This window comes from Perca flavescens, chromosome 1 (genome assembly GCF_004354835.1).
Source record: "Perca flavescens isolate YP-PL-M2 chromosome 1, PFLA_1.0, whole genome shotgun sequence".
NCBI lineage: Eukaryota > Metazoa > Chordata > Actinopteri > Perciformes > Percidae > Perca > Perca flavescens.
The window spans coordinates 40,894,080-40,921,734 of NC_041331.1; the positions used below are offsets into that span (position 1 = coordinate 40,894,080).

The 27,655-nt window shown below is 40.3% G+C and overlaps 2 protein-coding genes across 5 annotated transcripts; both read left to right on the forward strand.

Moving 5' to 3' along the window:
• The first annotated feature begins 2,582 nt into the window (after nt 1-2,582).
• On the forward strand, nt 2,583-11,955 carry LOC114556314 (ZP domain-containing protein-like). The gene is made up of 6 exons (XM_028579252.1): nt 2,583-2,883; nt 9,976-10,160; nt 10,269-10,669; nt 10,987-11,086; nt 11,477-11,681; nt 11,768-11,955. The coding sequence occupies exons 1-6, from the start codon at nt 2,583-2,585 to the stop codon at nt 11,902-11,904; spliced, it is 1,329 nt and encodes a 442-aa protein (XP_028435053.1). The 3' UTR covers nt 11,905-11,955.
• Nucleotides 11,956-16,339: 4,384 nt separating this feature from the next.
• Nucleotides 16,340-26,514, forward strand: LOC114555723 (CUB and zona pellucida-like domain-containing protein 1). Of its 4 annotated transcripts, none has more exons than XM_028578342.1 (7): nt 16,340-16,615; nt 21,897-22,127; nt 22,924-23,102; nt 23,211-23,608; nt 23,947-24,046; nt 25,956-26,160; nt 26,248-26,514. In XM_028578342.1, the coding sequence occupies exons 2-7, from the start codon at nt 22,067-22,069 to the stop codon at nt 26,373-26,375; spliced, it is 1,071 nt and encodes a 356-aa protein (XP_028434143.1). In that variant the 5' UTR covers nt 16,340-16,615; nt 21,897-22,066; the 3' UTR covers nt 26,376-26,514. The 4 variants fall into 4 exon arrangements, with proteins under 4 accessions (XP_028434143.1, XP_028434146.1, XP_028434154.1 ...); XM_028578345.1 differs by having other exon boundaries at nt 21,914-22,127; XM_028578353.1 differs by having other exon boundaries at nt 21,918-22,127.
• The last annotated feature ends 1,141 nt before the right edge of the window (nt 26,515-27,655 follow it).

A 27,655-nucleotide genomic window follows, 5' to 3' on the forward strand; every position in this document is an offset into this window, starting at 1 on the left:
TTTGTGCTACTTTAGTGTCATCTATGTGTGACTAACATCAATGTACCAAACGGCCGCACCGTAGGGACGCTTATTACATACCGGTATCAAGGCATGTACAGTTTCTAACTCAGTCCGCTTTTAATAATTGGTTTGATTACCCTGCACATATTTTATCAGCCAGTAGAGGGCAGTGCTGCCTTACTAATGGACATAAACCTGCTGATAAAGAGTGACTTGGCCAACCCATTCTCAATCCCAACTCGTCAAATACTGACGTTTTTGTCAGTGGCTCATAGCACCCAATACAGATGCACAAGGCACGCGTTATTATGGATCCCACGCAACTTCTAGGCAAGTCCCGCCCTACGAAGCAGCCCGATTGGTTGGGGTGAGGTATTGACTTTGAGTAGTTAAGGCTAGGGTTCCATTACCTTGCGTAAGCATGGACGCCAGGCCAATAGTAGCGTGTGAACGCTATTGAAGGGCGGGTCTTGCCTAGAAGTTGCGTGGGTTCCATCTGAGATGCGATAGGATATTTTTTGCAACAGTACCGTATTTTCCGCACTATAAGGCGCACTTAAAAGTCTTTAATTTTCTCAAAATACGACAGTGCGCCTTATAATCCGGAGCGCCTTATATATGGATCAACCTCTCAAGGATCACTGTCACGTTGACGGGACACTGCGTTGCTGTAACCTCGATTAAACTTCCACTCATTCGCGTTTTTATAACTTTAAAGCATTAAATCTTCAAAATATACAGCCATGCGACACACCAATTGAAAGCTTAGCCTCTAATGATTAATTTAAGCCATCATACAAAGCATAAGATGATTTATAGCAGTTACACAACTGTTACAAAGTAACAGAAAATAAAACAATTCAGCCGTAGGCTAATCTGCGCAGGTGTCGAGAGTGCATCCATACCTGTTTTCGTTGTCCTTTCAGCAACAAAGTGGTATTTTGCCCAAAACTTGATTTTCATAAATCCACAAGAGTCCAAGGAAATGTAATATCCAAGCTTTATATTCCAAAACAATCTGTTCGCCTCACAATGTTGAAGTTTCTGGCCGAATCACAACGGAAAAATGCGAAACAGTTTTCCATTCCCGCACTTGTTATCGCCGCTAGCTTCTCTGCCCAGCTTGCTACATGATCGATGTGGGCGTCATCGTATTCCCGAGCTTCTAAGCTTTCGATTGGTAGCTCATATTAGCCAATCGTTCAGGTTCCATCTCGTGGATGTATAACGCAACCCCAGTCAAACGTTTGACTGCAGTATCTTCTATTCTATGCGCCTTATAATCTGGTGCGCCATATATATGAAAAAAGTTCTAAAATAGGCCGTTCATTGAAGGTGCGCCTTATAATCCAGTGCGCCTTATAGTGCGGAAAATACGGTAACTGACGCCAAAGGCAGCTGACCAAGCATCTGGTTTTGACACGCTGGGAGTGTGACTGTGTTTCAACATGGCTGTTTCAGCTTCAAGATGCCTGTTGCTTGTCACTGTCATGCTATTTAACTGCTGATGGCCAGTTTGCGCTACTTTGCACAGTGTACTCTGCATATAGATTTGCATTTTTCATATACACTGTACACTTGTTGTGTTATTTACAATTATATTTATTCTTCTAAATTGTGTTGATTTTATACAGAACCACTAGAGTAGACAGTTGTTTAGAAGGAATGTCATTGTGTGAATTGAAGGGGTACCTGTCTCCAACACCATCTTTCTCACCAGAAAGTTCCTCTAAATGGGGTTTCAACATAAAGGGAGCTTTCACAGCACCAAAACTGGGCTTAGGGGAGCACACCTACCTGGTTAGATCTCTATGATGGAAATACAAGCACCCCAGGGAGCTGCCCATTTACTGTAACACTTTATGAGCGTCCATCCGCTCTGGCTGTTAAGTTCTGACCATCCACATCTAAGAACAACATTGGAGCCAGTGCATGGTGCACCACCCGGGGTGTCAGTGGCGTTCAGATCCTGGCTTGGATGGACAGTTCAGGGTCACAGAGCAACACTGCCTCTTCACATTCTACACCTTTATGAAAAAGTTAAGAGATTATGGCCGAGGGCATGCTAACCTGATGGAGTGAAAGGGCCAGCATTAGATCACAACAAGTTAAAGAGAACCTTAACTGCTTGAAAGATTCAGCAGATGGAGGTAGATGGCTTGTACCACTATCCCACTCGTCTTCTCAGTGTCCAGGACTTCCCTAAACTTTGTGCACCCATGAGGCCATGTTTCCCCGGCTTCAGAAGAACAGGCTGTCTAAAACCCAAGAGCTAGCCACATCCTACATCACAGAGATACAGAGGCTGTAACAAGCTGGCTACATCATCACACTGGAGCATGATGGTGCAGAATACTCGCCAACCAGTTGGTACATTCTCCGCCACACAGTGGTACATAACTTGAATCCCCTCATAGTCTTGAATTGCTCCTTTTTAAACAGGGTATTTACACTTTAAGGAACATGCTGTAACGAGTGATATACGTGGTATGCCACCAAGTTGAGCTCCTCCCAGAAGATTAGCCTCTCTACCACTTTGTCTAGAGAGATCTTAAACGTGAACAGTCCACAGTTTATGAATGGAGAGTGCTCCCCTTCGGCACAACCTGCAGTTCCTGCTGTGCCACATATGCACTCCAAAAACATCTTGGACCAGACTCAGCCTGGTGGTGCAGTCAGGTAGTACGTACATAGACAAATGCCTGCAGAGTGTAGCTTCCAAAGAGAATGCCAAAGCCCTGGTGGACCAGCTACAGACACATTTGGCCAACGGTGGCTTTAGCAGTGGCAGTGGGCAAGTAACTGCCCTGATACCTGTTGCAACAATCCTTGCAGGTCACACTTGGAGCCCAGCTGGTGACAGAGAAGATGCTGAGGACAGTACTTATTGAAGTCGAAGGAATCCTCACCTCCAAACCTTTGGGCTACACATCGTCAGACATTGCCTACCCCAATTCTATTACCCCAAACTCTTGCTAATCGGAAGGCCTGATGCATGTTTCCCACAAGTAGTGTATCCTGAATCAGAGCTTTTGGGCAGCTCCTCACTAAAGGTGAGACAACCAAAATAACAGATGCCCTGTGGCTTGAAATTAATGGACAGAGCTTCCAGGTCTGAAAAGTAAAGCCAATGCGTTAAGTTCCTTAAACCTGCATTCTATTTAATTTCCAGAAGGGGGTGACTCCACTAGTCTGCTTGTATAGAAGTGAGAAAATGACCCTACTCCTTACTTGATTTATTACCTTTGTAAACATTTTCATAATGGATTTATGGTCTCAATGGACCTTTTTCACAGCAGACATTTTGACTTGTCATAGTAGGAAAAGCACAGCTGAAGTGTGTCCCAGTAAGCTATTTCAGTGAGTCAGCATGCACAATACCAGGACCTCTCCTATGTGGAATGCAGCCATCGTTAATGGTTTTGAATACACCTGTGCTTTTCCTACTATGACATGTTAACATGTCTGCCTTGAAAAAGGTCTATCGGGAGTTTCAAGTCTTCTTCAATACAGCATAATGTTCATTTTGTAAATTATGGTCCCATTTATTTTAAAATGTATGATAAAGCAGGGGATGCTTTAGGGGCGTGACTACACACCCATCCGGACAGAGGCTTAGCAATGCCAACCATGTCACTGTGTACATTGCCCTATTGTGCTTCAGATTGGCTATTACTCATTGCCTTCATTTGTTGGGTTGGTTAGGTTTAGGTAAAATGGGTGGGATTAGTTAGGATTACGGTAAGAATGTCAGCGTAAGCCAATCAGAAGCAGAGTAAGCAGAGTAGAGCGGGACATGCCTTCACCATCTTTGGAAACAATACTTGCTTACGGTAGTCATGTGTAAAAACTACACTGCACATAATGTATTAGCCAACAGAGGAAAGTGCTGCCTTGCTAATGGACATATACAGGTGATGCTAAAGAGTGACTTGGCTGTTTCAGCTTCAGAGATTCCTGTTGCTTGTACACTTTCATGCCATGCTGTTTGCACTACATTGCAGTTAAGTAGTTTTATTTTTTTCACATGTACTGTATACATTCTTGTGTTGTTTACGGTTATATTTATTCTTGTATATTATGTTTATTTCATACAGGGCCACTTATTCACTAGACGGGTGTGCAGAAGGAATGTGGTTGTGGTGGTGGAAATAAACGCATTGGAGCTGAAGACATCTGTCTGTTTCTGATCGGTGACCTGCAGCGGATTACATTTTAAGTGATTCCAGCAAAGAAACAGCAGGGGAGAAACAACATCTTTACAGCTATGTTAAAAGGACCAATATTGGCTGCATGGCTGGTGTATTTCCTGTGTCATGTTTATCCTGGTAATAAACACCTGCTTACTTACATATCCTGTAGCATCATAAGCATACAACATATATTGTTATAAAATTAAATATGATATATAATGTAAATTATATTCCGATACATACTGCTAGCAGGTTTTCTGAGCTTTTTTCTGCTGCTGCTTCTTTAACTGCCTTTAATCCATATTTTAACTAGAGATGGCACGATACCATTTTTTGCTTCCCGATACCGATACTTGAACTTGCGTATCGGCCGATACCAAGTACCGATCCGATATCAGTGTGTCATATATTTTATTATGTTTTAACAACCGTATACTACTATCCCTGTATGGATGTGATATGATTTATATCAGGTTAAACTCTTTGTGAAACATGAACAAACACAAACAATGAATGCCACAGAACTTTCTTTTATTATCCAGTTTGACAGTCAGTTATAAACGGAAAAAGAACATAAATAAACTACTTTAACGTAGATTTGCTTTATTACGTGGTATTGGATCGGTGCATAAACTCCAGTACTTCCCGATACCGATACCAGCGTTTTAGGCAGTATCGGAGCCGACTAATTTTAACACAGAGGACCTGGTTACCTCTTTTAATCACACCTGTCAGAATGTCCTGGAATCTGTTGCCCCCTATAGGCAAGGCAGGCAAGGCAAGGCAGCTTTATTTGTATAGCACATTTCAGCAACAGGGCAATTCAAAGTGCTTTACATAAAACATTAAAGAGCAGTGAGAAAACAATTAAAAAACAATAATAAACAAATTAAAAACATTAAAAGACAAGAATAAAATTGATAGGGCAGTACAAGAATAAAAGTTACAGTGCAGTATAAGAAATTAAAGTTAATAAAATAGATTATTTAAAGAAAAGCAACATCAAAAAAATAGGTCTTTAGCTTAGATTTAAAAGAACTGAGAGTTGCAGCGGACTTACAGGTTTCTGGGAGTTTGTTCCAGATATGTGGAGCATAAAAACTGAACGCTGCTTCCCCCTGTTTAGTTCTGACTCTGGGGACAACAAGTAGACCTGTCCCAGACCACCTGAGAGGTCTGGATGGGTCATAATGTAGTAGCAGATCAGAAATGTATTTTGGCCCTAAACCGTTTAGTGATTTACAAACCAGTAAAAGTATTTTGAAATCAATTCTTTGAGGCACTGAAAGTCAGTGTAGAGACTTCAGTACTGGAGTGATGTGATCCACTTTCTTGGTTTTAGTGAGGACTCGAGCAGCAGCGTTCTGAAACAGCTGCAGCTGTCTGATTGATTTTTTAGGGAGACCTGTAAAGACACCGTTACAGTAGTCAAGTCTATTGAAGATAAAAGCATGGACAAGTTTTTCCAGATCCTGCTGAGACATAAGCCCTTTAACCCTTGATATATTTTTAAGGTGATAATACGCTGATTTTTTAATTATGTTAATGTGGCTTTTAAAATTTAGGTCTGAGTCCATGACTACACCAAGATTTCTTGCTTTGTCTGTTGTTTTTAACATTGTCGTTTGAAGCTGAGCGCTGACTTTCAATCGTTCCTCTTTTGCTCCAAAAACAACCACATCCGTTTTTTCTTTATTTAATTTAAGAAAGTTCTGGCACATCCAATCATTAATCTGTTCAATGCACATATTTAATTGTTGTATTGGGCTATAGTTCCCTGGCGATAAGGTTATGTAAATTTGTGTGTCATCCGCATAACTATGGTAATTTATTTTGTTGTCTTCCATAATCTGAGCCAGTGGAAGCATGTAGATGTTGAACAGAAGAGGCCCCAGAACTGAGCCTTGGGGAACTCCGCACGTCATATTTGTATGCTCAGATGTATAATTACCTATAGACACAAAGTAGTCCCTATTCTTTAAATAGGATTCAAACCACTTTAGTACTGAGCCAGAAAGACCAACCCAGTTTTCGGTCAAGCGATATGTCATGGTCTACCGTATCAAATGCAGCACTGAGATCAAGTAATACTAAGACTGAAATTTTGCCACTATCTGTGTTTAAGTGGATGTCATTAAAGACTTTAACAAGAGCCGTCTCAGTGCTGTGGTGTGGTCGAAAACCTGACTGGAAGGCAGGAGGAGGTTTTCAGAAGTTGTATAATGTCCTCCAGGTTTTTAAGGTTGATCGTATGAAATTGTGTCATGTTGGAATTTGTTTTGCGTGCACACTGTGACAACACATATCCTGTACTTGATATGGAAGCACTGACTGTTTGCCTAATTTTCTGAATTTTGTCTGTGAAGAAGGAGGCAAAGTCATTGCAAGCCTTGGTAGACAACAGTTCAGATGCTATTGGTACTGGAGGGTTTGTTAATCTATCAACAGTAGCAAACAAAGCACGTGAATTATTATTGTTTCTGGCAATAATGTCAGAGAAAAAGGACCGCCTTGCATTCCTTAGTTCAATATTATAAATGCGAAGTCTCTCTTTATAAGTGTTATAATGGACCTGGAGATTAGATTTTCGCCAACTGCGTTCAACTTTTCGACACTCTCTTTTTTCTGTTCTCACAACTATAAAATTTCTCCATGGAGATCTTTCCTTACCAGAGACAGCTTTGACCTTAGTGGGAGCAATAGCATCAATAACATTCGTAATTTTACAGTTGAAATTATCTACAAGCTCAGTGACTGAGGCCCCAGTGAGGGTGGGTGTAGAGGAGAAAAGCTGAATGAATGATTCACTGGTGTTTTCAGTGATATACCGTTTTCTGATTAACTTTGTTTGAACACTTTTGGGCAGAGAGATAGTGCCATTAAAGAAAACACAGGAAGGATCACAGAGAGCAACATCAGTCACCACAACCTTGGAAATGTTCAGACCCTTGGAGATAATCAAGTCCAGAGTGTGCCCCTTATTGTGCGTGGGCTGTGTCACATGCTGAGTCAGTCCATAGCTCTCAAAAAAAAACACAGTTCTTTGGTCCCTCGGTCCTGGGGGTTGTCAACATGAATGTTGAAATCACCAGCAATAATTACACGGTCAAAGTTAATACAGATTATAGACAACAGTTCAGTAAAGTCGTCAAAGAAGTTTGCACAGTATTTAGGTGGCCTGTAGATATTTAGAAGTAGAGCTTGAGGGGAGGATCTTGCTGACTCAATGAGAACAGCAGCACTGTTATTATGGTCCAACCAGGTTTCAGTTAAAAACATAAAATCAAGATTGTGGTTGATAATAAAATCATTGATTAAAAATGATTTTCCATCCAAAGACCTAACGTTTAGTAGTGCTAGTGTTTGTGCGTTTTCATTTTTTGGGACAGACTGTGGCTGACGAGGAATGGATGCTAAATTTGCAAAGTTTGCAGTTCCGTGCTTATTCACCATTCTTTTTCTATTACCTATCACAACATAAATTGTGGAAGAATCTAATACGTAGGACCCTATAACGACAAAAGGTCATATAGAATATTCCAGCCCTGGCTAAAATAATTCACCCAGGAATTAAAGAGAGACTGTAGGAGAAATTAACAAAATTGGAACTGATCAGTCGGCTCCCGTCTCTCAAAAATGTGCCTCGGAACACACTAAAGCAATACCGAGCCTACGTTCTGTGCGTGCGCAAGACGTAATACGTCACCATTACCAGCAGGAGGCGCTAATCTGTATTGTCGCCCAACAAATAAAAACCGGAAATGACGGAACATCTCTCTAGACCTAGTAAACAAAAAGCACACTGTTGTCAGTCATTGTTTTCATCAGAGAGTGTTGATAGTAGTCAAGAAGGATCGTTGTTGACATTACTCGCTGAACGGAGGAAAATGCGATGGCTAGTAATAAGAAGACACTGGCGTTGTCAGCTCTTGGGCTTCTTCTTGTGGAAGAAGCTTTGATTCATTGAGTCCAACTGCCCACTGGCTAATTCAACAAGTAAAATTGGCCAAAATGGATGCCGATGGCTCCTCCGACTGACGGCACGGAACACACTGAACAGACTTGAGTCACTGACCTCGCCAGACTGTCCGATGGCCGATAATCGGGTGGAGTGTCAGGGCCTTTACATGTATTTTATGACATCTAGAAAAACACAATGAGGAAAAAAGAAAAATGCTCTTGCTTCTTTCATTTTAGCAAATCACTCTTACCCCAGATTTTAGTTTAGGTTAAGGAAGTCCCCTTGTCATTTTAGCAAATTACATTTTCTACAACTCATATCATCTGTGGTGTACCGCAAGGTTCAATTTTAGGTCCAATTTATTTCCGATTTTCATTCTCCACTTGGACAAAACCAGCCAACGTCACAATGTCTCTTTGCAATGCTATGCAGAAGACACACAGATATATCTTCCCCTGACACCTGGTGACCCAAAAAGCCTAGCTGCTTCTTTAGATTGTTTTAAGCCACCTACACTATCCGCGATAAAGCTTCTATGCGCTGGCCGCTCCATTGATTTCCTATGGGAGGAGCGGATTTGCGCCAAGCACTGCACTATTACAACTTTGACCTAGTTGCCACTAATCTATATCCTTGAAGTTCCACTTCCGAGATTGATCCAGTGCCACAGGGAATTCTGCCGGATGTATGTATTATCACCGTTTTCCGTTTTCTTCCACTTTCTTTTTTGTTGGAATTTTAAACTGCAGTGGATTTATGAGGACTACGGTTAACTGCTCCTCATATCTCTGCAGGCTAAATCCAGACAGCTAGCTAGACTATCTGTCCAATCTGAGTTCTCTCTCAAACAACTATTTTGCAGCAGCTCTGTCCGGCGCTTAGCACCGCCAAAGACGATTGTGATTGCTTTAAAGAAATGCCAATAAACCAGAGCACGTTTTCTCCCATCCAGGAATGCGCAAAGCGTGTGGCAAAGCGAGACTAAGTTGCAGCTGACCTTTCAAAGGCGCAACAACTTCCAGAATGTTCCTGCCCTGCGCTTTGCCTCTCTGCTCTGCCCCCTACCTCACAGTTCTACCAAAGATTATGTGTAGGCGGCTTTAGTGATGTCAACTGTTGGATGGCAAAACATTTTCTTCAACTCAACTTGTTTGCTAATGTGAAACTCGCTGGCAGAAATCTGGAAATACTATTTGACAGCTACCTGTTTTAAACAATTGCCTAGACCTGGCACAAAATTGGCCATATCTCAATGAAAGTCTGTCCAAACATCACCAAACTTGGTGGATATCTTTAATTAAGCAGTTGAAACAATGTTTTCTAAATTGTCATAAATGCCGTGGTCATAAATGAATGAGTGTCTGTCGGATTGCCTAAATTGTTATCTTAATTGCAGGCGTGGGAAACTCTCAAAGGTCTTGATCCTTCGCAGCTTACAACTTCTAATGGCTTGTGTTGGCTTGAACGCTTATATAATAATATATTATGTGATTCTGTCTTTTATTGCTCTTATTCTTTTATTTGTATTTATCTATGATTAATTTTCTCTTGCTTTTATTTGGCCATACTGTTTGGCTCTCTGTTATCTTGTCTTCTGAGTATCCTGCTTTTGCTTTGTCGGTCAAAGCACGTTGTAATCTGTTTTTAAAGGTGCTATATATAAATGAATGTATTATTATTATTACTACATTAAGCAATATTTCCATGTCAAAATTATTGCTTTATCAGGTTTTTATCACCCAATATTAATTTGAGAATGTTCACAGTTTTCAGCATGTGTATTTTTTTTAACTTAACTTAATATGTCTCTTGTTCTAGTTAAATCCGGTGTGATCTGCGGTGAGTCCAAAATGATAATAGGGGTTGAGAAGTATAAGTATCGTAGAGTCCATAAGGGGGATTTCCGGATCAATGATGCCACCAGCGCCGCCTGCCGCCTCAGATCCAACAGCACTCACTTCTTCGCTGAAGTCCCCCTCAACGGTTGTGGCACTCAGATCAAGGTAACGCAGGCTCATTGGTTTCATTACCTGCTGTGCTCTTCCCTCAGTTATTGGTTTTGGTTTTTATTTGCAGTATGAGGACTGAAAGCATAACCTTTGACTCTGCAGGAAAATGGTGAAAACCTAATTTTCACGAATACAATCACCTTAGTCGACAACGCAAACGACGTGATCACCAGGAAATGTCTGCTGGAGCTGAAGTTCGAATGCACGTACCCCAAAAGTGTAAAAGTGAAACAGAGCTTCAGTGCACACAGGAAGAATGTCGTAGAGTCGGAGAAAGGCCTCGGCACGTTCACCTACAAGTTTGAATTTTATCCTGATAAGAAATTCCAAACACCGCTTACACCAGATTCATACCCTCTGGACTGTGATAGTGAGCAAAAGCTTTTCATGCAGATAGAGGTCGCAACCTCAATTGTAAACACCGAGCTTTTTGTGGAGTCCTGCAGTGCGTCACCATACGACATTCCAAACTACGAGACAACCTACTCCATCATTGATAAAGGGTAGGCATGAGTACACCAGTCTGTAAGTGGACTTATAGATGGAAATTAAATGTCTCTCTAACTTCGACCAGTGTTTCACTTTGTAGATTGATTTTCTTCTCTTACCTTAGACGCTCATCTATGCAATAGGACCATTTCAGGATGTTAAAGTGAATGCTTCACTTACTTCATCTTTGGCATTATATACTTCTTTTCCTTACGCTGTAAATAACTTCAATAGAACAATACCTCTGTCCCTAAAATATCACCAATTGTAATGCACAGAGTTACAGAGGCAATATTTCACATCAGTTTGTTTTGTTTTGCTCTGATGATAGGTGTAAAGTGGACCCGACTGTTATAAATTATAGCCGCGCCCACGACACAAAATTCAGGTTCAGCATGGATGCCTTCAAGTTTATCGGCTTGGATGACCAGGTAAAGAATGGACTATGTGGTTAGACTGGAAGAAGAACTTTGTTAGAGGCCAAAAGTGTTGGTAATGGAGCTTCATCAGGCTTCAAATACACTATGTGAAACAACAAATACTTCTTCTTCATCTCTAAACACCTGAGGCATTTATTATATCAATAATTGATAAATGAAAAATAATTAAACATCCTTTTAACAATTCCAGAAATTGTAAAAAAATAAATACAAAATTTGAAGAATTAGTTTAGCAATGTGCTTTTGTTTCCACTGTCAAAGCACTTTGTAAACTATTGTTTTTAAAGGTGCTATACAAATAAAGTTATTGTTATTATTATGTCTGCTGACATAAAGATATGTGTGATGTTACATGTTAACAGCATGTTCTGTTGCATTCAGGTGTACATCAGCTGTTCAGTCATGATCTGTAGATTAGGAAGATCTGACACAAGGTGCTCGCAGGGATGCATCAATTCCAGAAAACGACGAGATGATCAGCAACATCACCTCACAAAGAGAGAGGTTGTCACTCAGAGTTCAAGGCACTTCATTTCCCAGGGTCCTCTGCGCTTAAGGAGATCAGCAGAGAGCCCCAGAAGCCCAGGTATGAAAACAGAGTGTTTTTTTCCCTTGTTTGAGTAAAACTTCTGACAAGATCAAATTGAAATTATGCTTATTTTTTTCCCCCAGTGATCAACCTAAATCTGAACCTGTTTTTCATCGCTGGATGTCTCCTTGCAGCCGTTGGCATGATCAGTGCCGTGGTCATCTACAAAGCCAAAATATCAAGGGTTAAATACCAACCTTTGCCCGCATTTGAAAGTTAAGACAGCAGCGTGTGCAGGATACCAATCACGTATTAACTACATTTGACTACATAAAGCAAAGTCATTAATCTTAAACTAATTAATATCCTTGAAAAAAACATAAACGTACACTGAAACAATATTGCCTGGTTAAAAGACAAATGAAAATAATATGAACATTTTCATAATATGAAAATATGAACATGAATTCATTTCACTTTTAGTTTTTAGCTATATTATTTTACAACAAAAAAATGCTATGCTATTCCACAATTGCTTCACAATTAATCCCTAACATTTCACACATGCAGTCTAGTCTTGGAAAATTAAATAACAAGAACATGATTTTTGATAGAATGGAGTGGAACTATCTGTTCTATACTCAGGAAAGATTTGGGTTTGGGGAGAAATATATAACCTGGACGATAGTGATTTACTCCTCCCCACAAACCTCAGTTAGAACAAATACCATTCAATCTGGGTCCTTTCATCTCCATCGCTCTAAGAGACAGGGTTGTCCTCCATTGAACCTTGCTGTGGCACTTTGTAGTGACCCCCATATCTCTGGCATACACAGAAACGGTATTGAATTAAAGGTTTCTCTATATGCTGATGATCTACTTCTTTTTCTTTCCAACCTCTCTGTTTCCATACCTGCAGCCCTGGCCTGTCTTCAGTCCTTTGGTCAAATATCTGGCTCTAAATTAAATCTTACAAAGAGCGAGATATTCCCTTTCAATACAGCTGATCAGACATTCCCTTTACACAACCTGCCTTTCAAAGTAGCCCATCATAGCTTTAAATATCTTGGGATTCATGTTACCCACAAATGTAAAGACCTTTTCTATTTCATTTTCTATGACTCCTTTGCTGTCTAAAACTCAAGAGGACTTTGATGGTTGGTCTCTTCTCAACTTGTCTTTGGCAGGTCGTGTCAATTCTGAGAAGATGACTACTCTCCCACGTTTCTCATATTTGTTTCAATCTGTCCCCATTTTCCTCCCTCAGTCTTTTTTCCATAAACTAACCCAGCCTAATCTAGAATTTATTTGGAATAAAAAGGTCCCTAAGTTGGGTAAACAATATTTACAGAGACCCAAACCACTTGGGGGGTTGGCTCTCCCCAATATGACATTCTATTACTGGGCCGCTAATATTAGAATTCTAAAATTCTGGCTCCAATATGAAACTTTAGATTTAGGTAACCATGGAGGCATTTTCTACTAAACCAGTTTCATTGAAGGCTGTAGTGCATTATTCTACTTTATCCTCCAATTCTCTGTAAGAATGTGCTTGTGAGAACTTCTCTTAGAATTTGGGGTCAATTCAAACGCTGTTTTGGTTTACAAGCTTTCTCCATCCAAGCTCCAATAGCCACTAATCATACTTTCACTCCATCTCTTGTAGACAATGCTTTTTTCAATTTGGTCCAATCAAGGCATAGTATCATTTCAGGATTTATACATTAACAACACCTTTGCGTCCTTCCAACAGCTCTCAGATAAATTTTCACTCCCTAAATATTACTTTTTCAGATACCACAAGTTTGTAGTTTTGCTCGCAGAACCTTGCCAAACTTCCCCAATTTGCCCAACAAGTCACCTCTTGATAGGTTTTTCAAACCTAGTTGTTCATTGAAAGGGTTAATTTCAGATATTTATAATCAAATTCTCTTTCTTCATCCAGAACCACTAGATCCCATAAGAGCCTTGTGCTAAGAAGATTTGGGGGAGGAGTTAGCTGAGGTTTTGTGGGACTAAATTCTTAGTCGTGTGCATAAATCTTCAATATGTGCGCACCATGGCCTTATTCAGTGCAAAATTCAGCACCGTACATATGACACTAAAGAGAGGCTGGCTAGGATCTACAAAGATATATCTGCAAAATGCAATAGTTGTAAGCAAACCCCAGCCAATCTAATTCATATGTTATGGCTCTGCCCATCTCTGCATAATTTCTAGACGGCTATTTTTAAAACTATTTCAGACATAGTTGAATAGAGGATCAAGCCGAATGCTCTCACCGAATTGTTTGGTGTCCCCTCCTTTGTGCCTTCCCTATCAAAATCTAATAGAGATGTTATTGCCTTTGTCACCTTATTAGCGAGAAGATTAATTTTAACTAAATGGAAATTAAAAACCCACTTATCATGCACGCTGGTTGGCAGATGTCCTTTATTTCCTTCAATTAGAACAAATTAGACTTTCTACAAGGAGTTCTTCTCAACATTTTTTAAATGTATTTCTATATTTTGAGAATACTAGTTTCTCACATATTCCTGACTAAGACTAGATTGGCCTAAACCTGGCAATATGTCCTATTTTGTACTTTGTTAGGGTGACTACCTATTGAAATGTTTTGCTGTATTTTTGTATTTAATCCTCATTACTGACGGTGGAGGGTTGTTGTGTTTTAGTTTGCTTTGATTTGTTGTGGATTTTATTTTCTGTATGTAAGCAAAAAATGTAAACTTGTTTTTATACATATCTTTTTCAACTGCTTTTGTATTGCTGTTTTGAAATTAATAAAGAAATTGGGGGGAAAAAAGTATCTTGATTGATATGTGTAGTCCTACCCAATCATAATCATTCCAGTGTAATCATTAAAAGCCCTTTACGGCTAAACCAAAGTCAATAATCATACACTTGCTTAATGGATCAATAAAAACATATTCTGTCACGTATATTTTTGCTTTTGTCTACTTTAATTCTCTTTCTCTCTAACACATGAATACACTCTTCTCCCATTGAATGTGAAGTATTTCTGCTGTAAATCAACTGTTGCTGTGCTGCAATAGTCTCTGTTTTTAAGATTGTATTTTTCTGTGAAGCAACAGTGGACCAAATGAAACAAGAATGTTAGATACTTGGCTCCAGCTAGCAGGCAGACTGGATGGAAAGGAGAAGCTGGTGCTCAATAGCCTGGTCCAGCTGTTATGTGACTTATGGAAGGAAACTGGATGAATCAGTGTGTCAGGAGAGAACACAAGTGTTTCTTGATTCAAAACATTGATCAGGGCTTCCAAGGATTTGTTTTCTATGGGCCTATGGGGATTGACTCACCTCAAGTGGCCACTTGTGGAAGTGCAGGTCAGTCCCGAAGCTGCTGCTTGAATAACATAGGCCACATGAGGATGACAAACATCATTTTTAGCATCTTACTGAGATTTCATATGACTCAAAACAAAAAACAGCGTTAGCTTAATTTTGTCACTTAACTTGATGTTATCTTAAATGAGGGATTAATGTTGCCTCTTGTGTTATTAAATTCAACACATTTGTAACCATAAAATATTGTTAAACACCTTTGAAGTGTTATTCCATGTTGCTTACTTTTGGCAAAAATTTCGTATTATATCTGAAAGCAGCACAAAATATCGTATTTCTCTATGAGTCTTTATGGTCAGAAGGGGGTCAGGTCCGTACCAAGATGGCGGCGGCAGAGACGCATGTCACATGCATAGATGGTCACATGCCGGTTGCAGTAGGATATCTACGTAGGCTATATAAATATGTAGGCTATATATAACGTTATAGGATATAGGCCTGTAGTTGTTATTGACATAATCAAAACCCCATTAAATTGTTGAGGAAATAATATTGATTGTGCCAGATAGAAAGTCACACTAAAAATACAGGATTAACAGTATTGATATTAAAACAATCTACTATGCTATAGCTAGATAAATTAGAACTACTAATGACACGTTTATTTGAAAAAGAAAACAAATGTATTTGGGAGATTTTAGTTTTAAAAACCTGATTTAGGCTAAAGATTTAAATGTGTACCTATCAGTGGTGTAGCATAGTCTACGTGATACGCAGGTATACGCAGTATACCAACCCGGTACCCACTAAGAAAAATCCAGGATTCCCATATACCCACTTCAAAATGTGCAATGATACGCAACAACATAGTTTTGTGACAGAACTTTCACTTCAGATATTTGTATTCACAAATACGGGGTCGAGTAATGGGACAGCAAACTAAACTAACGCTGCAGAACATGCAGAGAGACTTTTCTCATCTTTCATCGATCAGAGGGCAGTGCGTAATGTGTGCGTAGCGACCGGGCCCCAATGCTCCGCCTACACTAACGCCAGTATCCTCCCTTCAACACATAACACATGGACAAGTATAAGCAGCCTATTTTATTTTGTCCTCGTTGCTTTGTGGTAAACTTTTGTGATCCAGTCTTAGTTCCCTGATGTAAAAGCCCCCTTACTGCTATATTCCATTTTTTATATATATATATATATTTTTTTTTTTTTTTTTTTTTTTTTTTTTTGATGTCGTCTGTGTTTTTCTTCTCAAACATAAATGAAGGTTTTCCCACCATAAATTGGTGTATACAAGTGTATCAGAATGCAGGAAATGAAGTCTTTGATGCTCAAAATAACTCTGCAGGGGGAGGACACCCAGACCATATATTAGGCTATAACCTATGTATGTGGTAGCCTACAGTATACCCACTACAATACATTAGACTACACCAATGGTACCATTCATTTTGGCATTCATTTCAAACTTTGCCCACTCCCCTACTTTCTCTACTTTCTCTCCCCCGACCTGAACTCTGGCACTTGAAGCGGACTTCGGGGAAACTACACCCAGATCCGCTCCCTTTCGCCTGATCTCAGTCCGACACAGCGAGACTCTCCGCGGACATAACGGACGGTACAGCTCGATACCATCTGCCATCTGGTGGGAAATGCGTCACAACCTTGATTAGGTAAAAAAAATATAAGTAGCCTATTATCAGCATTATGTAGCTTACTTAAAGTAGGCCTATAAAAAGTAAAAATCTGTATCGTGCAGTAACATCCTCCCTGTCAATCGTTTATTGCTATTATATCTGATGTTTCTGGATTCATATTCCTGCTACATTATTGTTGCATTTTAGCTCTGTAACGTTAAGGTTGTGCTCATTTTAACTCCTTTAGGCTATCTTGGGTAGTTTAATTTACAGTAATACTTCATAGTCTATATGGTCATCATATGTTTGTAGCGTCGCTGTCCAGTGGTGTAGTCTACGTGATACGCAGGTATGTGCAGTATACCCACTAAGAAAGCTCCAGGATTTCCATAAACCCACCTAAAAATGTGCAATGGCACATAACAACATACTTTCCATTATATTTTTGATATATTTTTTAATTGTCATCTGTGTTTTCCTTTGCATAGGCTGAATAAAGGTATTTCCACTGTAAATCGGTGCATTAAAGTGTATCAAAATGCAGAAAATTAAGTATTTGACGCTCACAATTTTCCTGGGGGAGCAGAACCAGACGCCCCGCTTTGATATGTCCATTCTGGTCCATATATTTATACAGAATAGTATACCCGCTAAAATACATTAGACTACACCACTGAGAACCACGTAGCCTATCTATAATACGTTTTAAAACTTTTCATTGAGTCAGAAAAACCGCCCTGTCTTCAGCTTTGTGACGATGCATTTTCCAGCTGATCCGAGAGGCTTTTTAAAGACTTCGTTTAGCTTAAGAAGTTAGTTAGGAGAATTTTCTCAACACATGAAGGAACACTTCTTCATTCAGTTTATCACAAACATTCAACATCAACACATCTGGAGATACGTGGTTGTCACTGGACAGGAAGGGGATGAACAACTGTCATCTGAAAAGTAACTAAAGCTGTTAACAACACATAATGATTATGGTAAATTGATTGTAAATTAAACTTAAGTTAATAGTTATTTTACTGTTATCAAACAAGAAAATGATGATTAATAAGTATATTAATTAATAGGTAGCCTATAACTAATTATTGTTATAAGTTATGTAATCATTACATTTGTGTAATATAAATAATTAGTTTCTAAATGAACTCATCATTATTTATTCTTTAGTATTTATTAACCATTAACAATGTATTGCAATCAACAGATGCAACTTTATAATAGGCATCCAGATAATGTTTCTCAGCCAGTTTACAAAAAATTATTTAAAGGTTTACAAATAATTTGGTTATTATTTACAAATACTTAATTTATTACATAAAATGTTATGACGTGTACAACAATAAACTGTTAAGACAACATGAATTATAGCATTACTATTAATTAATAAAGAATAATAATTATCATTTCATTGTAAGTACAAGTTTAATTAACAATCAATTTATCATTTATTAGTGATTATAAAATGTTGCCCCTTGATGTTGTATATGCTGATCGTACTTAATGAAATGTAACCTAGTCACATGCAAATCATTGGCCTCAGTGTGTGTTAGATAACTGTATTACAGTTAGTAGTGTGTAGCTAACTTTGTTCTTTTAGTATGCTTCTAGGGTTAGGTTAGCATTTGTAGTATTATTTCCCCCCCACAGTTTATGTAACTGAGTCCACTTTTAATTATTGGTAGAATTACCCTGCATATAATGTATTGGCCAGCAGAGGGCGACGCTGCCTTGCTAATGGACATAAAGCTACTGCTAAAGAGTGACTTGGCTGTTTCAGCTTTAAGGCTGTTTTATGTTTCTGCGTCAACTCCATGCCGTAGCTACGCCGTCACTCCTACAGCGTTGTGACCCTTTCGGGCTCGCTTTGCATCATGGTGCATTTCACCGCCAGAATGCTAGGGGGTAATAAGTCTGAGGTTATTTGCGAGGTGTCCGCCAGCCAGTTTATGTTATGTTAACAAGCAAACTTTAGCACAACTGCCCACAAAGTACTGCTTTCTGGCGAAGTGCTAAGTTCAAAACATTACGGACATATAGACACTTTACAAACGGATAACCCCGTCTAATATGTCTTAGAGTTTATTTACAAAGCTTAGGTCAGTGAACTAGCATGTTGCTACTCCCCACAGTAGGCTGCTTGAAACGCCGACTATCAACACACAGCAGGACGAGTTGACCAATCACAGTCCTTGCGGTCTGCGTTGCTTCTACGCAAAGTTACAATTTTTTAGAGGTGCATGTCGAGCTACGGCGGAGGGCTCGGAGGGGGGTTCGCGGAGACGCAGAGGGGTCTGCGGGGGTACACAGTCGATTCGACGCAGAAGCATAAATAAGCCTTTAGAGATGGCTGTTGCTTGTACACTGTCATACTATTTAACTGCCATTGCCCAGTTTGCACTACATCGAACAGCGTACTCTGCATACAGCTTTGTATTTTTCATGTGTACACTACACATATTGTATTATTTACAGTTATTCAAAAACACATCTTGGGCCACACTCAGCTTGGTGGTGCAGTACTTCCACATACACAACCATCTGCAGAGTGTAGCTTCCAAAGAAAATACCAAAGGCCAAATGGACCAGCTACAGGCACTCTTGGCCCAAGATGGCTTTGAGCTGTGGCAGTGGGCAAGTAGTCTCGCATTGCCAGATCTATCTCCACAGCGCTGTGAAGTAAAGTCTGGCAATACCACAGATACATTCTTGGATAGGTGAAAAAAATGCTCTGGCTTGTTTACATTTCTTTAAACAAATTACAATTGTCTTGTGCAAGTTCTGGACACAGCGACTGTGGCTCTGCAAAACTACCCAGGGAAGGAACTTGTTTTGGTGGAAGATTCGCAATATTAAATGAAGTTAACTATTCACACAATACAGTAATGTGAGCTTTTTAAATTAGCTAATACATGGTTAAACCTCATTTGTTCTTACCAGTGTATCACCATGTGTACTTCGTCCACAGCAATCCCACCAATCGGGCCCAAAACATCCCACTTAGAGAGTAGATGCCGTAAACATATTCTTTGTAAGTCTTTACAATCATTCCCCGAAATAACCAAGCAGTCCTGCCTTATTGCACAATCTAAATTTTCTTCAAAACTTGTCATTTTTAGCGTTTAGCTTGCTAGCTCAAAGTCTATTGTTGTTACCTGTCCATCCATCAATCCAGCGATCCATCCATCCATCCGTCCATCCATCCTCTCATTACCACTCACCCATTCATCAATCTAGGTTTGGGTCGCGGTGGCAAGGCTGTTGCAGCAACAGGTCAAGTAAGGTCCAAGTAAGGTATCCCAAATCATTCCTAGGCCAGATGAGATATATAATTCCTCCAGCGTTTGGGTCTACCCCAGGGTCTCCTTCCAGCTGGACGTCACGTAGGTCTGTAGGTCACGGTTCAATGAAGCCAACAGAACCACATCATCAGCAAATAGCAGAGAAGCAATTCTGAGGTCCCCAAACCGGACACTCATCCTGGCTGCGCCTTGAAATCATGTCCATGAAAATCACAAACAGGATCAGTGACAAGGGACAGCCCTGGCGGAGGCCAACACCCACTGGAAACATGCTTGATTACCTCCAAGAATACGGACACAACCCTCACTGCGGTTATATAAGGACAAAATGGCACGTACTAACGGCCCTGATACCCCATATGCCCACAAGACCACCCGAGGGACACAATTGTAAGCCTTCTCCTAGTCCACAAAGCACATGTAGACTGGATGAGAAACTCCTAAGCCCCCTTATTAGTTATTAGTTAATTAGTCTTGCAAGGGTGAAGAGCTTGTCCACTGTTCCATGGCCAGACGTACCTGGTACTAGAACACCCTTGGACTAAGATCAATGATAGACTTTGTGGCCGTATTACCTGATTTGCGGCCCTATATTTTGGAAGAGTGTGAAGAGAGGAGCAGAGCTGTCAACTGATTACCATATGGTGCTAAGTTGGATCAGATGGTGGGGGAGTCAGCCGGAAAGACCTGGTAAGCCAAAACGTGCACTGAGGGTGAACTGGAAACGGATGGTCTAAGATACTGTTTGACGGGTCTTCAACTCCTATCTGTGGAAGAGCTTTTCACACATCCCCGGGGAAGGCTGGGGACATATAATCTGAGTGGACCATGTTCATGTCCTCCATTCAGCTAGTAGAGGGTTGTTGGTGCCTGTCCCGAGAACCAGCTGGTGTTTCAGGCTGAAGAAGGAGGCCTTCTGTGTTTGGTGGGCCCAGGGGTCACCGGCAGGTTGATTCCTGTGGTGAAAGAATTTTGAAAAAAGCAACACACAGAGTGTGAAAGGTGAGGGGCAAAGCCTGGCATGTCATGTCAAAAATGGCACACGGACAGGCCTACACATTGGCAAAGCTGTCATGATCATGGACCCTCAGTCCTCTTACTGTAGGAATCTCTCCTGGACTTGATGGCTAAATAAGGTTTGCCGAAGGGAAGGTGGACAACATGAATTACAAATGCACTGTGGCTCTAATCATTCAGCCCCTGCCTTGCCAGACTAATCACAAAGTGCCAAAGACACATTGAGAGAAATATTCTACTTCTCCGCCCATCACTCACCTTCTCTGCTGCCAAAACTGTGATTCACGCCTTCATCACTTCCAGAATCGACTACTGCAACAGCATCCTCTATGGTTCACTGCAAAAGCCTTAAATAAACTTCAATACATCCACAACTCTGCTGCCCATCTCCTCACCCACACCTGTTCTCGTACTTCAGAACCTCCACTGGCTCCCTTTTTCCCAACACATCCAGTTTAAAGTCCTCCTCCTTCTCCCCACAAAGCCCTCCATAACCAGGCTCCTTCCTACCTCACAGACCTGCTCCACTGCCACAACCAACTCATATCAACTGTTCTGAAACCGAAAACTCAAGAGTTTCCCATCTCAGGGTAAATCAACTCAGACATCAAGGTTAGACTCAGAGTTTGTTAAACCTTCTACCTGATATGGGCCCTGGACTTAGTACTTAATTCCATTGTAAAAATTACCCTGCACATCATTTATTGGCCTGCAGAGGGCAGTGCAGCCTCACTAATGGACATAAAAAGGTGTTGCTGAAGAGTGACTTGGCTGTTTCAGCTTCAGAGATTCCTATTGTTTGTACGCTGTCATGCCATGCTGTTGGTCAGTTTGCATTACATTGCACAGTGTAATCTGCATATATATATATATATATATATATATATATATATATATGTTTTAGTTAAGTAGTTAGCATTTTCATATGTACTGTATACATTATGTTGTAATTTACAGTTATATTTATTTCTGTATATCATGTTGATTTTATACAGAACCACTTATTCACAAGACAGGTGTGCAGAAGGAATGTGGTTGTGGTGGTGGAAAGAAACGCATTGGAGCGGAAGATATCTGTCTGGTTCTGATCGGTGACCTGCAGCGGATTACTTTTTAAGTGACTCCAGCAAAGAAGCAGCAGGGGAGAAACAACATCTTTACAGCTATGTTAAAAGGACCAATATTGGCTGCATGGCTGGTGTATTTCCTGTGTCATGTTTATCCTGGTAATAAACACCTACATATCCACAAAATAGCAACATTAGCATACAACATATATCAATGTAAAATTAAATATATATATATATATATATATATATATATATATATATATATATATATATATATATATATATATATATATATATATAATGTCAATTACATTCTGATACATACTGCTAGCAAGTTTTCAGAGCTTTATACTGCTGTTTCTTTAACTGCCTTTTATCCACATTTTAACACAGAGCTGGTCTCCCTTTTTAAATAACGCCTGTTGGAATGTCCTGGACTCTGTTGCTGCCAAAAAGTCTAGCGCAGCCCTGGCTAAACAAATTCACCCATTATTATCTTTAACGCAAGTGTCAGAAAGTGTCAAAGGTCTTAATCCATTACTGCTTTTAACGGCTTGTGTTGGCCTCAACCACGGCTATATTTATAGACTTGTGTGATTTTGTCTTTTTGTTGCTTTAACCATCTTTTTTATTGCGTTTGTTCTTTTATGTGTATTTATCTATGATTCATTTTGTCTTGCTTTTATTTGGCCTTACTGTTTGGCTTTCTGTTATCTATCCTAGTGTCCTGCTTTTGCTTTGTCTGTTAAACCACATTGTAATCTATTTTTAAAGGTGCTATATACATGAATGTATTATTACTATTCTTATGAATACATTAAGCAATATTTTCATGTCAAAAATATTCCTTTATGCAGTGTTTTATCATACAATATTCCTTAGAAAATATTCACAGTTTTCAGCATAATGTGTATTTTTAAAATGGTTTAAAAATATACATCTCTTGCTCTAGTTAAATCCAAGGTGATCTGCGGCGAGTCCGAAATGACAGTATGGTTTGAGAAATACCCTGGACTCCAAGAGGATGATTTGCGGCTCAATGACACCACCAACACCGCCTGCAAAGTCCTCACCAACAGCGATTTTGTCTTCGCTGTCGTCCCCCTCAGCGGTTGTGGCACACAGATCAAGGTAACGCAGGGTCATTGGTTTCATTACCTGCTGTGCTCTTCTCTCAACTCTTGGTTTTGCTTTTCATTAGCACTATGAAGACTGAATATATAACCTTTAACTCTGCAGGAAAATGGTGATATCTTAACGTTCACGAATGAAATCACCAACAACAAACATGATGCGGTGATCACCAGGAAATGTCAGCTGGAGCTGAAGTTCGAATGCAAGTACCCCAAACATGGAAAAGTGAAACATAGCTACAGTGGACACAGAGAGAATATTACAGTGTCGGAGAAAGACCTCGGCACGTTCACCTACCAATTTGAATTCTATCCTAACAAAAATTTCCGAACCCCGAAAAAATCTAAATTATACCCTCTGAAGTGTGACTATAAAGAAAGGATTTACATGCAGATAGAGGTCACCTCCTCAGTCGAAGACACCGAGCTGTTTGTGGAGTCCTGCAGAGCGGCACCATATGACAACCCAAACTACGAGCCCTCCTACTCCATCATTGATAACGGGTAGGCATGACTACACCCCCTGGTGGCAACAGAGGACATAACAATGTATTTGTAATTATTTGTGTGAGACTTGTTACTAAATTGATGTGAATGTGAGATGACCCATTTGTAGACTCTTTGTAGATTGATTATCTCATCTATGCAATATGCCCATGTCAGGATGTAAAAGTTATAGCTTCACTTCATCTTTGGTATTACCTACACTCCTTGTCCTTGTCCTATATAAATACCTTCAATAGAACAATACCTCTTCCTCTATAATAGCATCCATTGTATTACAGTGCTTCTAATACAGAAGCAATATTTCTTATCTGTTGGATTTGTTTTGCTCTGACTAGGTGTAATGTGGACCCGACAATTGAAATCCATTCCCCTGCCCACCAGAAACAATTCAGGTTCAGCATGGAGGCCTTCAAGTTCATCGACTCAGATGACCAGGTGAAGAATGCACTATGCATATCTCATGCACATATCTGTTATCTGATGCACACTTCAGTGGGATGGACAGGTGCAAAGGAATATGTGAAAAATGTGGAAAAAAAGGGTAAATTCCTGCATGTATTCAGCACTAACTTTATTAGAGGCACAATGTTTCGGTCATGGAGTTCCATCAGGCATCAAATACACAATGTGAAACAACACATCTTTACACTGAAGCCACAGGGCGTAACAAACGAATCAAAAGAGGCTCTCCCCGGGCCTCAGGCTCGCCCAGTGGGAGCGTTTGCCCCGGGTTGGCTGGGTCCTGCTGCAGCGCAGGGTTCGTGTCCGACCTGCTGCCCTTTGCTGTGTGTCGTCCCTCATCTCTCGCCCCCTTTTGTGTCTATCCACTTTCAAAATAAAGGGAAGGACCACAAAAAAATTATCTTTGGAAAAGAGGCTCTTACCCTCATAAAACACAGGGATAAGTTGTTTGTTCAAGCAGCAATTACAACTGATATTTGCGTTTATAGTAGCAGGGAGGCAGGTTTGGTCTTTCACCCAGGTTCGTGTCCCATTTGAAAACAAAAGTAAACTGTGAGTTTTTTTCTTTACAGAACAAATCGAACTACGTAACGTTCTTCGTCACAGGCGTAATCGGAAGTGAAGTAACGTCTGATTTTAAGTCATTTTTGTGCCTTAATAACCAAGCTGCAGCTGTTTTACAACGTTAACGTTTGTTGCCTGGTTTAGATAAGAGGAAGGAAAACGCTCCTGTGGGTCGTATTAGAGAGCAGGAATAAACGACCTGTATCATTGTTTCAAATGAAACAAGTTCACAAACACGTTGCTGTTGATTGGGTAACATTTCTGACATACGGGACTATTGGCGTCACTTGTGACGCAGTTAGGTTAAGGAAAGGTTGTGGGTGGGCTTACGTTTCCATGACACGCGGGAAGAACTGGACGGTTGGGTTTAGGAAAAGAAGAACGGAAGGTTGGGTTTAGGTAAAGAAGAACGGGACAGTTGGGTTTAGGTAAAGAAGAACGGGACAGTTGGGTTTAGGTAAAGAAGAACGGACAGTTGGGTTTAGGTAAAGAAGAACGGGACAGTTGGGTTTAGGAAAAGAAGAACGCAGGAGATGATCCCCGGTCTCCTGGGTGAAAGTCCTGTGTTGTTTGACCCATCCACCACCCCAACAACCTCCCTATGCAGATTTTCACCCTTTCATACGACTCTCTACCGTAGTCGCTCTTAGTGCTACGTCCTCTTCAAACCCCGTGTAGCTGCTGCTCTCCCCAGGACGTTCTACAAACACGCTGAAGAGCGCTTTTTGCGTTGCATCGGACGCTGACAGCCACTGTCCAAACGTCCGTATTTTACGAGTTCGGAGTGGGAACGGGTTGGAGAAAACATATCCCAAGTCCTTACACCGTTCCGAAGAATCATGTTGCTCAAACTGGAAACCGCAGGAAAGCTGTGCACATCGTTTTGAGATTGAACGTATCCATAGTTGGGAGGACATATTTGATCAAAAAGTGGAACCAGATTCAGTTGAACCATTCATAATAAGCACTTAATCACCAAAAAGACAAAACCAGACGTAACCCATCCAAGTAAGTTTAACAAAACATCTTTTACATGTTTCAGTGTTTCCTTTTATAGGAAGAAAATATGTTTCCCTATTTTTCTTTTAAATTCTACAATTTGAAATAATTTTTCAATGTGGTTATTGGCTCAGGTCTTTTGAGATTTGGTTCCCCAAAACCTGTGGCTTCAGTGAAAAGATTGTCTCATATTTTAAATCTAAGGGTCAGAGGTTGATCTTGTGTGTGGGTTCTGACCACAGCTCTGCCTTTATGTCCTCCAGAAGAGACAAAGATATGTGTGATGTTACATGTTAACAGCATGTTCTGTTGCATTCAGGTGTACATCAGCTGTTCAGTCATGATCTGTAGATTAGGGAGCCCAAACACCAGGTGCTCCCAGGGATGCATCAAATCCAGAACACGACGAGATGATCAGCAACATCACCTCACAAAGAGAGAGGCTGTCACTCAGAGTTCAAGGCACTTCATTTCCCAGGGTCCTCTGCGCTTAGTGGGATCAGCAGAGAGCACCGGAAGCCCAGGTTTGAAAACAAGGGAGTGTTTTCTTACGTAACAGCCCACCTTGCCTCGCTTGAGTCAAATTGAAATTGTGCTTCTCTTTTCTCCAGTGATCCACCTGAATCTGAACCTGGTTTTCATCGCTGGAGGTCTCCTTGCAGCCATTGGCTTGATCAGTGCAGTGGTCATCTACAAAGCCAAAATATCAAAGGTCACATACCAACCTTTTGAAAGTTAAGACAGCGGCGTGTGCAGAATACCAATTCTGTATTAAGTACATTTGACTACATAAAGCTATTTTGAACAGTTTATAAATCACTAAACGGTTTAGGGCCAAAATACATTTCTGATCTGCTGCTACACTATGAAGCACTCAGACCTCTCAGGTCTACTTTCTGTCCCCAGAGTCAGAACTAAACCGGGGGAAGCAGCATTCAGTTTTCATGCTCCACATATCTGGAACAAACTCCCAGAAAACTGCAGGTCTGCTGCAACTCTCAGTTCTTTTAAATCAAGGAAGACCTTTCTTTTTGATGCTGCCTTTCTTTAAACTACTCCTATTATCCTGTTTTGCTTTTCCCTTTCCTTTTTTGTGTTAATTATTTTTTTGTGCACGTTATAGGTTTACAAAGTGAAAAAGCCCAAAGTCCACCCCAAAGGGACTTACCATCTCCAACAGAAAAAACTGTTCACCAACTGCTCCAAACAGCTCTATTGTAGTCCAGCCTTTACTTCAGAGACAAACGTGGTCACTTTGTAACACACGTTATAATGCTCGCTTAGCTGCTAGCATGGCGCGCTCTCATACTCTGCTTCTGACTGGCTAGTAGTCCTTACCTAGGTACTGTCAGGGCCCACCCTCATACTCTGCTTCTGACTGGCTAGTAGTCCTTACCTAGGTACTGTCAGGGCCCACCCTCATACTCTGCTTCTGACTGGCTAGTAGTCCTTACCTAGGTACTGTCAGGGCCCACCCTCATACTCTGCTTCTGACTTGCTAGTAGTCCTTACCTAAGTACTGCGCATGTGCGACTCCAAACAAAGATGGATCAGAAGTGCGATGCCTCACTCTGTAGCTAAAACAGAGAGCTCAACACACAGGATGAAAAGAGGAGCTGCAGCAATGTGCAGTACAACAAAAATATATATATTTTTTAATTAAACCATGTATACTTATTCTGGTATAACCTCTTAATACTATTTAACCTGAAAATGAGCATAATATGAGAAGAGTGCCTTGCCTTGCCTAGTTTTGCTATCAGATATTGAGTATTCATGTATCTACATATTCACCCATTTTAATGAATAAAGTTTACATTAACACCTTTATAAATGTCTACAGCTACATAAGAGGAAATTCTTCAGCGAGGAAAAACCTGTGCCTTGTCATAAAACTGAAACTACATAAAAACAATATCCTGAAACTAAACATAAAGTGATATTGCCTGGTTAAAAAAAACAATAAAAGTAATTTTTTTTTAAAAGAAAGAAAATGTATTAATTTCTGTTTGTTTTTTT